General features: G+C 38.4%; 1 protein-coding gene across 11 annotated transcripts in view; it reads right to left on the bottom strand.

Annotated features, from left to right (window-relative positions):
* The window catches only part of XPO4 (exportin 4), a 151,216-nt gene that overhangs the window by 13,072 nt on the left and 121,979 nt on the right, over positions 1 to 16,165 (bottom strand). For all 11 annotated transcript variants that reach the window (XR_004965664.1, XR_004965665.1, XR_004965666.1 and 8 more), the window contains 6 exons: positions 15,269 to 15,414; positions 14,277 to 14,454; positions 8,611 to 8,770; positions 7,906 to 8,075; positions 6,676 to 6,850; positions 688 to 981 (listed from right to left, as the gene is read on the bottom strand). Coding sequence is in view for 8 of the 11 variants with exons in the window: in XM_036296562.1 (XP_036152455.1) it covers positions 688 to 981; positions 6,676 to 6,850; positions 7,906 to 8,075; positions 8,611 to 8,770; positions 14,277 to 14,454; positions 15,269 to 15,414 (1,123 nt within the window). In the remaining 3 variants the exon portion in view is untranslated. The remainder of the gene's footprint in view (positions 1 to 687; positions 982 to 6,675; positions 6,851 to 7,905; positions 8,076 to 8,610; positions 8,771 to 14,276; positions 14,455 to 15,268; positions 15,415 to 16,165) is intronic.

The raw sequence follows: 16,165 nt of genomic DNA, 5'->3' as shown, positions 1-16,165 counted from the left end.
ACGAAAATACATCTTTGCTTAATAAATATAAAATAATTTAGTATGTCTAAACACTTATCTGATTTACAAAACAGACTATACAAACTGCCATTAAAATTTTTAGGCCTGCCCTGCCAGCGTGGCTCAGTGGTTGAGCATTGACCTATGAACCAGGTCACAGTTCGATTCCTGGTCAGGGCACATTCTTGGGTTGTGGGCTCGATCCCCAGTGGGTGGTGTGCAGGAGGCAGCTGATCATTGATTCTCTTTCATAGTTGATATTTCTATCTCTCTCTCCCTCTCCCTTCCTCTCCGAAATCAATAAAAAAAAAAAAAAAAAAAAAAAAAAGAAAACCCTTAAAAAATATTTTTAGGCCTTAGTGTTCTACCATAGAGAAATTGGTCAAAGTTCTCTACCATAATTCATTTGTTTTATCAAATATTCCTCATTTGAATGATTTGATCTAATAGCAAATTAGCCCAAAGAAATTACTGATTATTAACATGTGTTTAGGGCAAGAATTTATATTCATTCAACATGCCTTACTCTGAATTCTAATTTCTTTTGAAAACAGTATTTTGAAAAACCTTCTGGAGGCATAAAAACATTTCAGATAATATGCATTAAATTTGAAGGCAAGTACCTATTATTTTGTTATAGTTTTAAGGAGTTTTAATCCTGAAGGGATAAGCTTTGAAAGCACTCACCTCTCCAAGATAACATATCTGTTTATGTGCAACTTCAACAAAAACTTCTATTATGAGATTGACAGTCTCGGGGGTATTTTTGTAAACTTCCATCAATCCAATGCAATTGGTAAGGAAGTCCATTAAGAAATTAAAAAGGATCGCGACGTTGTCAATCTGGGTAGCCTCGGCAATGCCACATAGGGCCTCTAGCGTGGCAGTGATTTCCTGCTTGACCTCCTCTTGTTGGCACATCTGCTGAAAGTTTTCCTGATTTATCACCCTTAAGAATCGCTGCTGCAATGGCTGAAGAACCTATAAAAACAAAGCATGGATTTTCTAAAAGGCTAATTCACATACCTTATTTTTTTCTTCATCTTTACTACCTCAACTAAGAAAAACAGTCACTTTCCAAAACATTTTTAACTGCTGGAGGAAGAAAAAGCACAGAAAACAAAGAATTCTGAACCACACGTTATATTCCCCATTTTGAGGGTCATCAAAACTTCTGTATGAAGTAGACATTACCTCACGCCTGTTAGAATAGCTGTTATCAAAAAGACAACAGATAAATACAGAAGGTCCTCGGGTTATGTCGGAGATCCGTTCCTATGGCACATTGTAACTCGATTTTCGCCATAAGTCGGAACCCACCTACGTCACGCACATGGAGCACATACACAGCAGGAATGAAGTGAAACAGTAAAAAAAGTTTAAAGAACAATAACAATTCCTGACCTTTATTTGTGGTAAATAAACATAAAGCACATATGTACATACGTCGAAATGATGGAACTTTTTTTTTTTTTTTATAAATAAATGGGAGATGATGATGTAACCACGAAACAACATACGTCAAGTCCGACGTAACTCGAGGATTGTCTGTACTGGTGAGGATGTGGAGAAAAGGGAACCCTCCTGCAATGTTGGTAGGTTTCTAAAGTGGTGCAGCCACTATGGAAAATAATATGGAGGTTTCTCAAAAAATTAAAAATAGAACTACCACATGACACAGCAATTCCACTTCTGGGTACATATTCAGAGGAAATGAAAACACTAATTAGAAAAGGTATCTGCACCCACATGGCCACAGCAGCATTATATACAATAGCCAAGACATGGAAACAGTTTAACTTTAAATGTCCATTGATGGATGATGGATAAAGAAAGCGGTGGTGTATGTACACAACGGAATACTATTCAGCCATAAAAAAACACACGCAAAAATATCCTCTATTGAGACAACATGGATGGACCTTTTTTTAAAAAAATATATTTTATTGATTTTTTACAGAGAGAAAGAGAGAGGGATAGAGTTAGAAACATCGATCAGCTGCCTCCTGCACACCTCCTACTGGGGATGTGCCCACAACCAAGGTACATGCCCTTGACCGGAATTGAACCTGGGACCTTTCAGTTCGCAGGCTGACGCTCTATCCCCTGAGCCAAACCAGTTAGGGCAATATGGATGGACCTTTAGGGCATTATACCATGGGAAATAAGTCAGACAGAGAAAGACAAACAATGTATGATTTAAATTATATGTGGAATCTATTCAAAAATACACACACACACACACACACAAAACAAAAGCACCAAACTCACAGAAAAACTTTTGTTGTTTCCAACAGTAGGGGTGGAGGGAGGGGGATTTGAAGACAGGTGGTCAAAAGGTACAAACTCTCAGTTATAGGAAAAACCAAGATGGCAGCATAGGTAAACACCAGAGATTGCTGCCTCGAACAACCACTTCAAAAATACAACTGAAAGACGGAACGGATATCATCCAGAACCACAGGAAGGCTGGCTGAGTGGAAATTCTACAACTAGAAGGAAAGAGAAAAGCATACCGAGACTCAGAGGAGGTGCGGTACAGAAGTAAAATACAAAGGTGCGGAAGTGCATGCGGAGAGGGCTGGCGGCTGAGGACACAGTTGTCTTTTTCAATCGGGAGGGAGTCTCAGGCTCTGAGCTGCAGTTCCGAGCGAGTCTCTGGGGACCCAGACTCATATGGGAGAAACTGGACGGTCTGGCATCGGTCGGAACTCAAGGGCAGCTTTCTCTCAGAGGTGCTTGCAACAATTACCCGGACACTGAGACGTGGGGCCTCTGAGGGCAGCCACAGCTGCTTGTTCCACCCTGTTGATCCCCTGCGACCCCGCCCTGCCCAAGCTGTGTGCTGGCTTTTGTATATGAAAGGCATGGCCCTTTACAATCTGATAATTACCCAACGAACTGCAGCTAGGCCAAGGCCCCAGGGCAACTTGCATTGCTTCACAGCTGGCTCCTGCTGGATAGCCTCAGGCAGAGGCTAGATTAGCATCTTCTTAGAGATCCAGGAGCCAGTGTGCCCGGTGGTCAGAGTGGGACCATCCAGATTGCAGCTCCTCGAATCCATAAAGGACACCCTCAGGGGGCAGACTCAGTGAGCACCAAAGTCCCACTGAAGCAAGTCTTGCCCCAGAGGGGTGTCTCCAGCACAGAAGTTCTCCCACTGCAGTCACAATGATTCTCACAGCCAATTGGCCTGGAGGTCAATCCCTCCCAGTGTTACCTACAACAATCAAGGCTTAACTACAACAAGACTGTGCACAAAACCCACAAGGGGGTGCACCAAGAGTATCTGCCTCAGGTAATTGGGGAGGCTGAGCCACTGGGCCCTATAGGACACCTAGCACAGAAAGCCACTCTATCGACACAGCGTAGCATAAAAAAATGTGGAAACAAAGAAACAGGATACAAATGACAGAAATGGAGGAAAGCAAACTACTGGATATAGAGTTCAAAACCACACTTTTAAAGTTTTTTCAAGAATTTTCTAGAAACCGCTGATAAACTTAATGAGACCCTCAAGAAATCTAGTGAGACCCTGGAGGTTGCGATAAAGGACCAAATAGAAATTAAGCATATACTGACTGAAATAAAGAATATTGTACAGACACCCAACAGCAGACCAGAGGAGCGCAAGAATCAAGTCAAAGATTTGAAATTTGAAGAAGCAAAAAACACCCAACCAGAAAAGCAAAATAAAAAAAGAATACAAAAATACAAAGATAGTGTAAGGAGCCTCTGAGACAGCTTCAAGGGTACCAACATCTGAGTTATAGGGGTGCCAGAAGAAGAGAGAGAGCAAGATATTGAAAACCTATTTGAAGAAATAATGACAGAAAACTTCCCCTACCTGGTGAAAGAAATAGACTTACAAGTCCAGGAAGTGCAGAGAACCCCAAACAAAAGGAATCCAAAGAGGAACACACCAAGACACATCATAATTAAAATGCCAAGAGCAAAAGACAAAGAGAGAATCTTAAAAGCAGCAAGAGAAAGACAGTCAGTTACCTACAAGGGAGTACCCATATGACTGTCAGCTGATTCCTCAACAGAAACTTTGCAGGCCAGAAGAGAGTGGCAAGAAATATTCAAAGTGATGAATGCCAAGAACCTACAACCAAGATTACTTTATCCAGCAAAGCTATCATTCAGAATTGAAGGTCAGATAAAGAGCCTCACAGATAAGAAAAAGCTAAAGGAGTTCATCACCACCAAACCAGTATTAGATGAAATGCTGAAAGGTATCCTTTAAGAAGAGGAAGAAGAAAAAGGTAAAGATACAAATTATGAACAACAAATACACATCTATCAACAAGTGAATCTAAAAATCAAGTGAATAAATAATCTAATGAACAGAATAAACTGGTGATTATAATAGAATCAGGGACATAGAAAGGGAGTGGACTATTCTTGGGGCGGGGGAGGGGTGTGGGGGATGCAGGAAGAGGCTGAACAAAAATCGTGCACCTATGGATGAGGACAGTGGGGGGGGGGGGGGCGGGGTTTGAGGGCGGAGGGTGGGGTGGGAAGTAGATGAAGGGGAGCTATGGGGGGAAAAAGAGGAACAACTGTAATAATCTGAACAATAAAGATTTAATTAAAAAACAAAACAAAAAACTCTCAGTTATAAAATAAATGTAAGCACTAGGGATGTGATATACTAGCAGTTGCCAACCTTTTGGTCCTCGAGGACCACCTGTTGGCGACCGCTGTGATATACAACTTGATGATTATGGCTAACACTGTATGGCACATAGGAAAGCTTTTAAGAGAGTAAATCGTAAGTGTATTCACAAGGAAATTTTTCTTTTTTGTTTTTTCTTTTTAATGTATCTATATGAGATATGAGATGATGGATGATAACTGAACTTATTTCACATTATATGTAAGTCAAACCATTATGCTGTACACCTTAAACTTATATAATGATGTATGTCAATTAAATCTCAATCCAGCAAAAATTATAATTCATGGAAAAATATAAGTGCATGCCATCATCTCACTTCCTTAAGTAATTTAGCTTTAAGAAAGAAAGAAAGAGAGAGGGAGAGAGAGGGAGAGAGAAGGAAATCCCGTAACTCACAGAACACAACTTCAATGCCATCCACAAAATTCAGCCACTATCCTCATCTCTTTCCAATAAAACATTAAACCTCAAAGTAGGGACTGACACTGTTCTACAGGGATAAGCAAAAGTAGTTTTCCAGTTTGAGTACACAAAACAGAGTTTATTCTTATATTTTTTTATAATAATTTATTTATTAATTATTGTATTATTTTCCATATGAACAACTATAAACCTACTTTTGCCCCACCCTGTATAAAGGGCCAGAGGGTAAATATTTTAGACTGGGCAGGATATGCCACCTCTGGCCCAACTACTTCGTTACAACTATGCTGTCATTCAGACATAGCCATGGACAACATATAAACAACAAGAGTAGCTGTGTTTCAATAAAACTTTATAGGAACAGACAGCACACTAAATTTGGTCTGTGTGCTACAGTTTTCCAACCTCTGTTCTACAGGGTCAAGCCCAATACAAGCACCTGCCTGGTTTTTTCCTTTTCAACTCCTCGTAGTATAGGACATAATTATGGATACTCAGTTATGCCCTGCGTATAAGAGTCAATAAACATATTCATGAAGGTAATATCTTAATTCTGTTTAAACCTGTATGTATAATAACACAGTTATTTCAACTAAAATACATGGTCAGCCTGGTTTTTCTGCTTCTGAAGTCACAACTCCCTAATGTCTGCCCCTTCTAGTCTTAAGGACATAGGTCGGTAACCTACATACAATGGTAAGTCTTGGTTCCCAATTTAAAGCTTATTATGTGAGGCAATGTCCATGGTGGTTGTTATGAGTTGAATTATGTCCCCGCAAAATTGTTATGTTGAAGTCCAAACCCCGAGAAACTCAGAACATGGCCTTATGTGGAAATATGGCTGTTTTCGGATACAATTAGTTAAATTAAGATCAGGTCATTAGGAAAGACTCCCTAATTCAGTATGACTGGTGTCCTTATAAAAAGGGGAGATTTGAACACAGGCACACAAAACATGGAAATCTTCATGTGAAGATGAAGACAGAGGTAGGAGTGGTGTGTCAACAAGACAAGGAATGCTGAAGATCGCCAGCAAAGCCCCAGAAGTTAAGAGAGGCCTGGACCACATGATCCCTCGCAGCCTCAGATATAGCCAACCCTTGGACACCTGATCTCAGACTTCCTTCCTTCCTTCAGCAGTGAAATAATGAATTTCTGTTGTTTAAGCCGCTAAGTTTGTGTTACTCTGTTATTGCAGACTTAACAAACTAATACAATGGTTAATTCGTATTTCCTTGTTCAAGACAAAAGAACATTTCACTGATTCTTAGTGAAGAATTAATATACCACTTCAGATTCTCATTTGAGTTGGGGAGAAAAATATACCTAAACTGCAGAACACTTGCAGAATAGTGATAATTAACATTCAATATCATCACAAGCAGACACAAACAAATCATAAGATGACATTTACAAAATAATAAGCTTCAACCCATACATTAGAAGGGAAAAATAACAGAAAAGCAATGACCAATGTTTATATCTCCAGGGACTATTTTATGGCAATACATAGATAAAACAACGAAGTTCCACCAGAGGGTGCTATCAGCATCAGAGGAACTGATTACCTCAGTCCAATACTGTTGTTTGGTTTCTGTGTCCATCTGTGCAAAACCTCCCAGGACAAGGGCCTTCATCAGCGTCCTCTGCACCGGACTGGACAGAAAATTCAGAGGAGGGCTTCGGGTCGCAAACTGTTTAGCTAAATTCCACCAGTTTTCACACTGGATTACTAGGTTTGCCCTATGGGCAAAAACAACAAAAGATAGATGTACCACTTAGATTGTATGTAAACTAAGTAAACAAAATGGAAGGTGCCAGGATTTAATTAATTTTATTTATTTATTTAATTTTATTGATTTCAGAGAAAGGAAGAGGGAGTGACAGAAATATCGATGATGAGAGAGAATCACTGATCAGCTGCTTCCTGTACGCCTCCTACTGGGATTGAGCCCACAACCTAAGCATGGACCCTGACCGGGCATTGAATCATGGCCTCCTGGTTCATGGGTCGATGCTCAACCAGTGAGCAACACGGACCAGGCTGGATTTAATTGATTTTCAAGTATAGTAAACTGGGCATAGAATTTGGAGACCCACAAGCTTGCATTCAAATCCCACTGGTAATCTGACTATGTAAAATGTATTTAACCTCTCTTATTAAATCAGTCTCCTGATCTGTAAATAGGGATAACAATATTAAAAACAACATTGCATCTCTTGGCTGAGATTGATGTGATTAAATAGGATACTTTATATGAAATGCTTGGAAAAGTACCTAGTATATTATAAGAAATCAATAAGTAGTAGTCAATGACAATAGTAATAATAATAATCGTATTCCTATGCAGTAAGAAAAATGAAAACATTTCCAGAATCTGTTGTAGAAAGCAATTTTTAATTACTAAATTATCAGTTTTTCTCATCTTTAAAATGGGATAATACTAATAGGATACCTGAATAATCAAATGAAACTATTTTATTGTAAAGTTTTTTAAAACTTTAATATATAAATAAATTACTAAATTAAATACGTATGGTACTCATAAGATACTTTCATACCGAATCCTTGAACAGTCAATGCAATCCTCACTTGTAACACAGGGAAGCCCTATTTGCACTTGTAATAATAACATGACACTGTTTTTTAAACACACTGCTCCAAAAATGCAGGATCTACCTAGACCTTAGGACCAATTGTTGTCACTTGCAAAGTCTACACTAAAAAGCAAGCTCATTACACACACACACACACACACACACACACACACACAGCCTGATTCTTACAATCAGCTTACCTTTCTCTTCTTTCCACCAAAGTGACAAGGAGCTGCACAGTGTCACTTGCAAGGTCCTGCTCACTACTCCACACCGAGAGGTTGCTGATGACTTTCTGTAAGAGGTAGCCAATAATCCACTGAGAACCCTCAGTATCTGCTCCAAATGCTGTACTGAATGGTAGACTTATCTTAAAGAAAAAACCAATTTTTTAGGTCAGAAAGAATGATCAGCTAAAAAAAAAAAATCCATAGAAAAATCAAACTGAAATTAGCATCTAAATATGAAGTGCTGCTCACTTCACATCATTTTATAAATTCATATCCGTAAGTCCAAAGAGACATCCTCAATCCACTTAATGTTTTCCAATGTGATTTTTTAAAATTTATCTTTATTGCTGGAAGTATTATCCAATGTGATTTTATTGTTCACTTTAATTATTGTTATTATTAAACTAACATGATATTTACACAAATTCAAAGAACATAAGTTAATTTGTTCTCAAACAGTAATCTATAACTTAATATTGGTTAAAGTACACTGAATTAAATGATGTGCTCTAAGAAAAGTTATTAAAATAGCATGTCACTAATGCAGTTCTCTTCAATGTGGAAAATGTTCAGCTTAGTCACATTTTGATAATAAAATCTCCAAGAAAATGTTCTCATTTCTATAACTGCCATAATCATAAATCCAAATGAAGTTAAACAGTTTTACATTCTGACCTGATCATATAGCTTCTCATCCACCAGGAGATAAGTCTTTGCCCAGCGTTTTAGAAACCAAACAATATCTTTGCCCATTTGAGGGCTTAGCAGATCAGTGAGATCTGCTCTTATTGCTCGAGACTCAACTTCTGAAACTCTGAGAACAGCAGATAACAGCCTATGGGTACAAAAAGAAGTCATTATTCTTCGTTTATTAGTTAATTTCTTCATAAAAGTCCTTTTTTTGTTTCCCAACTCTATGGATTTAGGCCAGGTTATTCTTGAAATTTTCATTAATAACGCTGTAGACAAATGCCCTACTTTGTTGCTGATCTTTCAGGAAGCAGCAAACAAGACAAAGAAATGGAGAGGAACTGTGGCCAGAGATAACCTTCTGTTAAAGTTGTACCTGCATTACTCTCTAAAGAAATTTTTCAGATTCAAAATGGAGAAATACATAAAATTAAAAGTTCAGAGTAGCCCTGGCCAGTGTGACTCAATTGGTTGAGCATCATCCTGTACACTAAAAGGTTGCCAGTTCGATTCCCCATCAGGGCATATGCCTGGGTTTCGGTTGCCAATCAGTAGGCAACCGATTGATGTTTCTCTCTCACATGGATATTTTTCTTTCTCTCCTTCTCCCTCTCAAGTCAATAAAAATATATACAATACAATAAAATAAAATTTCTGAGTAGATGCTAACATTTTCAGCACACCATCACTACCTAACAGTGCCATGATTAGCATTGGCCATTTTATGGTGCAGGGTCTGGTAATAGACTTATCCAGAATGTTTTGAATATTGAGTCCTGTCTCTAAATCTGATAGTCCTGTTCCAGCCAGATGGCTCAATTGGTTGGAGTGTCATCCTGTTCATCAAAAAGACTGCAGGTTCAATTCCCGGTCAGGGTACATACCTAGGTTGCAGGTTTGATTCCCAGTAGGGATGCTTACGGGAGGCAACCAACCAATGTTTTTCTCTCACATGCATGTATGTTTCTCTCTCTCTCTCTCAAAAACAAACAAACATATCTTTGGATGAGGATTTTTAAAAATCTGATAGTCCTATTCATTTCCTATAAAACTTGATTCTTAATGGTATTAAAAAATTAAAATCTTACTGGAAAAATCACCTACATGGTGTATGAAATGTCCTTTTCTATACTACATAATTAACAACGCAGCATGACGTGCAGATAAATAAAAAAAGCCTTTGTTCCAGAATGGGATTAAGGGAACACATAACTAGACATGATATATATTTAAGTTGCCTTTAGCTAAAGGCAAAGAAGCAAAGATTTAATTGAAAGAACCCCTTACCACACCATCTTGTGACTATCAGTGCTAAGAAAGGGGTTTTAATCACAGCAAGTCTGGCCACTGCCTTCCTACTACTCTCAAGATAACTGAACTGTCTCTTTGTAATGAAATCATACAGACATTTCAGTTTTTTATCCAGTTGGATGTCTCAGAAATACCAGATACTACTGACCACTCTGCCCTTTTGAAATGTCTTCCCTTGTACCATATTTTCCATATTTCCCCTAATTTGTTTCTTACTCTTCCTCGGGTTATGCCATCCTCTTGTCCTCTGATCTCCTTCTTCTTTAAAACAGTTGGTTTCTAAGGTTCTGTCCCTAGAACCTCTTCTTTTTCACTATATATACTCCCTTCACCACCAGTGTTCAAACTTAAAAAAAATTATTTTAGGGTGCATGTAAACAATAATATCCTGACAACTTCACAATATATTAAAATTTCCCTATAAGAATAAATAGTTTTGGTGAGACAGAATTTGATGTTTTTAAGAAGCTGTTCTTCTCTAAAACAAAGAAATCTCATTAAGACATCTAGAAGAATTGTTTTAAAGAATAGTTTTAAGTATTATAATTTTCAGCCTAATAGAATTTGAAATAGCTGGGGTAGCCACTTAAATTTATGCACTGGAATTTAATTACCATGCTGTTGCGATACTCACCACCATCCATTTGAAAAATAAACAAGTTTTTAACAGTTGGAAAACAGATATGTCTAGCTACTAAAATATAATTTTATAAAATTTCCAATGATTGTAAGACTTTTAAAATGTCTTCTATATTGAGTTATTACAATACTTAGTAGTACACAATTGCACAAAATATCAACACACATTTAAATTATTAAACATAAATATGTCTGAATGAGATTGATGTAGCAGGGTTTTATTTTTAAAATAAATTTATGTACCTGTGAAAAAATATTTCTTACTGCTAAAATAAGACAGAGTTGAGTATAATTTGGCTCTTGTTTTTCATTTTAATAGATAAAAAGACTGTGAAAACTCATTCATGTAAGGAAATTGAAGGCATTTAAAAAATAGCAGAGCCCTAAATTATCTGAACTTGTTGCAAGTTATATGCCAAAAATCACTAGAGCTCTACCACCAAAAACTATTTTTAATAACATGATAACTGACAGCTTTATTAAGTCACTCTTCAGTGGTATTTAAGGCAAAGGACTGAAAACCTCCTGACTTATAAAATTACTGGTTTACCATTACTCCAGTCACTCAACCCCAATACCACACTATCTGGAACTCTGCAGGTTTCTACACACCTGACAACCCATCACAGTAAGACTTGGAACAAGGAAGAGTTTGCCCTTTCTTTGTAAAATGGGAGCAAGGTCAAGAAGAGTACCACAGGAAGATGAACCCTGGGCTCCGGGAGCCTGTCCTCATTCCTGCCTCTCTCCTCACCACTCTTGATCAACCCCAAAGTCCCCAAGAGCTGCCCCTGAAACACCTGTTATCCATCTGCCCTTCCCCCATCTTCACTCCACTAATGGAAATGCTTCCTAACTTACCAGCCATCCTTTATATCCAGCTTCCACACTGCAATCTTCTAATAAAACAATTTGATTAACTCACTTCCCTGTTTCAAACCCTTTCAACACTTTTAATCCAACTTCTTTGGCCCACCCTACTTCTCTACCTTCAACCAACACCTCTCCCCTCATGTGTGCACATGAGTCTCCTCTCACATGAGCCTCCTCTCACTCCTGGACTCTTTGCTAGGCTGCTGTCAGTGCCTGGAATACTATTTTCCTTCCTCTTTATGCTGCAAGTTCCCATTCATCCTCCAAGTGTCAGTTTAAATGCCACCTCTTGTCAGGAGCCCCTCCCTTGGTCCTCCTGCATCACTCTCTATCACCCTTCTACCACATTCTCAGAGAAGTTGAAACAACTGAAAACATCACAATGTTGTTTTAGTTGTTGCTATCCCAAGATTGATACCCTGGTCCTACTTCAGTTTCTTCAGCGTGCTATCTGAACATACTTTACATTTCAGACAGCATTCAGTGTCCCAAATAACCCAGTCCTGGTATTATGGGAAACATGGGATTACCTTCTCAATTCATAAACCAGAAGTCAGCACAGTGAGTCAAAGAGAGCTTTCTTTAAAGTCTCACAACCTCTACTATCACTCTGGTCTGGAACAGCATCTTTCTCTGGATGACAGCAAATAGCCTCTTCACTGATCTCCTGCTCCCACCTCTGCCCCAGGTAGTTTACCCTCAATGCAGCACCGTCACCTCAAAACCCTACAAGAGCACCCACTCCATTCAGATCAGAAACTACAAAGGCCCAAAGACTTCACTGATCCCCTCTACTAGTATTTTCCTCTCTAACCTCATCTGCTACACAATTCTTCCTCACTCTGCTCCATCCACAGTAGCCGTTCCTGCTGTTCTTGGATGACTGCCTGCGGTGGGCCTCGGCATCTGCTGTTCACTGTTTCAATGTTCTTCCCAGCCTCCCTGGCCTCTCACCAACCCTAAGCCTTGGCTCACCAGACACCTTCTAAAGAAAACCAACATTGACTCATTATTTAACGTTACAAGCAGTCCCTGAGTCTGCACTCCTGATTCCCGACCCTGCTCAGCTTCTTACCACAGCACTTATGGTCTCCTAACATACAACATAATTGATTATCTCTCCCCTACAAGGAGCTTCAAAAGGGAAGCAATTTGTCTATTTTGCTCACTAATGTATCCCAAATGCTTTGAACAGTACCTGATATGTAGGAGGTATTCAACTATTTGCCAAATAATTTCAAGAAATGTAAATTAGTTTTTCAATCAAATAAGGAATATTTGTCCTATATACCATTTAATTTCACATTAATTTTCTAGACTAAAAAAATAAAATAAAAAGACAATTTTTTTGGTGGTTGTTCCAACTCTCACCTTCTCCCTCCATAGTCTGTGCTCTCAGATACCAAAATGTTTTGCTCCCACAGTGATACCTGGGACTGGCAAAAATTGAAAAAGCACTGAAAATACAAGGAAAGCATTCCTGATGGTACTGCCCAGACAATAAATCTGACAGTACTGCTCAGGCAAGAAATATGACAAAGCATATCATGTAACAGCATGCTGAAATGAACTGCCTTTTAATTATCATTCACCATGAATCAAACCAAAGCAAAAGCAATGATTTTCAGACTTAATCCTATGCCTATAGTCATTCTAAAAGGAACAGAACTTTTCAATAGAGCCTTAATATTTTATTTCGAACAAGAGAATGCAAGAATAAAGGAATAAATTCCCAAACATTTCCTTGATATTAACTTATGAGTTCAATTTTTAAAAAATCATATTTTCTACTGCACAAGCTTAGTGATCTCCATGTATTTGGGCATTAAGTAAAAAGAATAAGGGGACCCTAACTGGTTTGGCTCAGTGAATAGAGCGCCAGCCTGCGGGCTGAAAGGTCCCGGGTTCGATTCTGGACAAGGGCATGTACCTTGGTTGCAGGCACATCCCCAGTAGGAGGCGTGCAGGAGGCAGCTGATCGATGTTTCTCTCTCATCGATGTTTCTAACTCTCTATCCCTCCCTTCCTCTCTGTAAAAAATCAATAAAATATATTTAAAAAAAAAAATAAGGGGGACAGCACCCTGTTTGAGTTACTGACTTTGCAACTGACAAAAACCAATGTTATTTCATTATTGACATTTCTGCCTGAAACCTAAATTTAAATAAATACACTGAAATTTATAATGCTGTTTACAAATTCACTTTTCGGAAGACATTTAGTTCAGATTTATCCCTCCTTAATGTCACCATTAAGAAGTAATGAAAAAGTTGCCATTGCTATTAGAAAAGTGAATTCTTTCATTTGAGGCACATAGTCTTTTACCTTCACTGACAGGGCTTTCAAGTTTCACATATTCGGGGTAAATATTTCTATTTTGTAAGATAACAATCCGTTTTCCTTAAGAAAGACCCTAATGTGCAGTTTTAACTTTATGAACAATAAATACTTGTTAACATTCATTGGGTCTAATAATCTCATATTCTGTTTCTTGCATTTAGAGTGCCTGTACCTGTATCAGTACTGCTTTCTGATGGATATAATCACAGTGCATTAGAGCAAATGTGCCCTCAAAGTCTCCCTGTATTCAGAATAACTGAATGCTTGTTCTCCTCAGTACTGGGTATGGCTGTCAATCTCACCAGAGTGGCATTGCTTAAATATACTGAGTACTTGCCGTCCTTGTTTATTTCAAGGCTTCTCCAAGTTTTATCTTCTTTCATGTATCAGATTTATAACGTACCTATCACTTGAGTCATCTACCCATCAACTCAGAACTTAATAAGACAGTATAAATTACAAGAGCACAGCTATAGAGTTCATATTACCTAATCACAGAATCTGTTCTGTTGTACCCTGGGATGGAAGAAGCCTTTTCTCCTGGAGATCCCAAAATTTGAAGTGTTGTATTAATGTCAACTTCAGATGAATGCTTAATGGAATATTCCATTATTTCTGGAGGTATTAGCGGAGTCTCTCCCTGAGTATCATCAGCTAAGAGGTAGCCTTCAGTTTAAAAAAAATTAAAAATGAACACTTAACAAATCTACATTTATCAAATTGCACTATAAATGTTTTGTTTTATTTGATTTACATACATCATATAAATTGATGTAAATGTAAATTATAAATGTAATGTTATTTCAAGTTTGATGAGAAGAAACGTTCTATTTCTTAGATAATTAACTCTCAAAAAAACAGGAAAAACCAAAGGACAAGTGTTTTATTCAACAACTTTATCACTCATACTGATATGTAGGCTTTTTAATTTACTACCTTTTAATAATTTTCAGTAATATATTCTGTAAAGTTAATAAGAATGCTACCATTATCTATGTCAAAACTTAATATTTAGGGATGCCTTTTCAAAAATTAAGATTTTTTCTGATTATTTAAAATACAGAAACACTGACAGTATGGTTACAGAAGAAGACTCTAAAAGTCAGACTGACTAGATTTGCATACTGGCTCCAAAAATTAATAGCAGTGTAACCATGGGCTAGTTCCTTACAACTCTTTAAGTCTCAGATTCATTTATAAGAAGAGGATAATAATAATGACAATAATAATACCTAAAAATAATACCAATTCAGTGGGCTACAATGATCTCTACATAAAATATTTGGTATGCAATTGGCACTAAATACATGTTAGCTAATATTTTAAAAAAAAAATGCATCTGTAGCTGTAACATAGCAGCTGTTGCCAAATTTCATCCAATACTATGTATGGACTATTCTTTTTAATACATGAAATTTATTTTTAAGGCTTAAACTGCTCAGCTGGCAATTACATTGTTAAAAATAAACAACCAACCAACCTGTAACTAAAATAAGCCAGTGAATATCTTCATATAGCTCATCAAGTATTTTGCTGTCAATGGTGCTTGAACCAGGTGAAGCAAGTAACTGCTGCTGATGTCGCTGTAACTGACCGTGGAGCCTTGTTACTCTTTCTTCTAATAAACTAAAAGAAGAAAAAAATAATAGTTTCATAAAGTTCAGTAAGCAAAGACCTAGAATAACATAATTTCCATAGCCTATCTAATAAAGCAGGAATATGCTAATTGACCCTCACACCATCGCAAAAGATGGCGACACCCAGAGCCAATAGAGAATATGCTAATTGACTGCCCCACTCTCAAAGATGGCAGCACCCACAGCCAATAAGGAGGGAATATGCTAATTAACTGTCCTGCCCTGAAAGATGGCAGCACCCACAGCCATAAGATGGTGGCACCCAGTCCCTTCAGCCCCACTGGGGTGGCAGGCGCATGGCAAGGCCGGGCCACCCCCAGGCGGGCCTGGCCACTCTGCATGCCTGCCTCCAGAGTCCCCCAGTCCCCTCAGCCCCCAGCCGCCCAGGGCCAGCCGAGGCTCAGGTAACCAGGCTGGCCGAGGCTTGCGCTGCTGGCAGTGGCAGCAGTAGAGGTGTGATGGGGTGTCGCCTTCCCCTGATCACCAGGTCGCCTCCTGCCCCTGAGGGCTCCTGGACTGTGAGAGGGGGCAGGCTGGGCTGAGGGACCCCCCCTCCCCACTCCAGTGCATGAATTTTCATGCACCGGGCCTCCACTATTAACATAAATTAAGATGTTGCACGAAAAGATATATACAAAAGTATTTATTATTATACACAGCTGTTCTCACAGCACTACAGGAACTGTGATGTATCATTTATAACAGAATTAAAATAGTGCTTTACAAATAATCAAGGTTTA

Source organism: Myotis myotis, unplaced genomic scaffold (assembly GCF_014108235.1).
Source record: "Myotis myotis isolate mMyoMyo1 unplaced genomic scaffold, mMyoMyo1.p scaffold_m19_p_3, whole genome shotgun sequence".
NCBI lineage: Eukaryota > Metazoa > Chordata > Mammalia > Chiroptera > Vespertilionidae > Myotis > Myotis myotis.
This window is presented reverse-complemented; position numbering and strand designations above follow the sequence as displayed.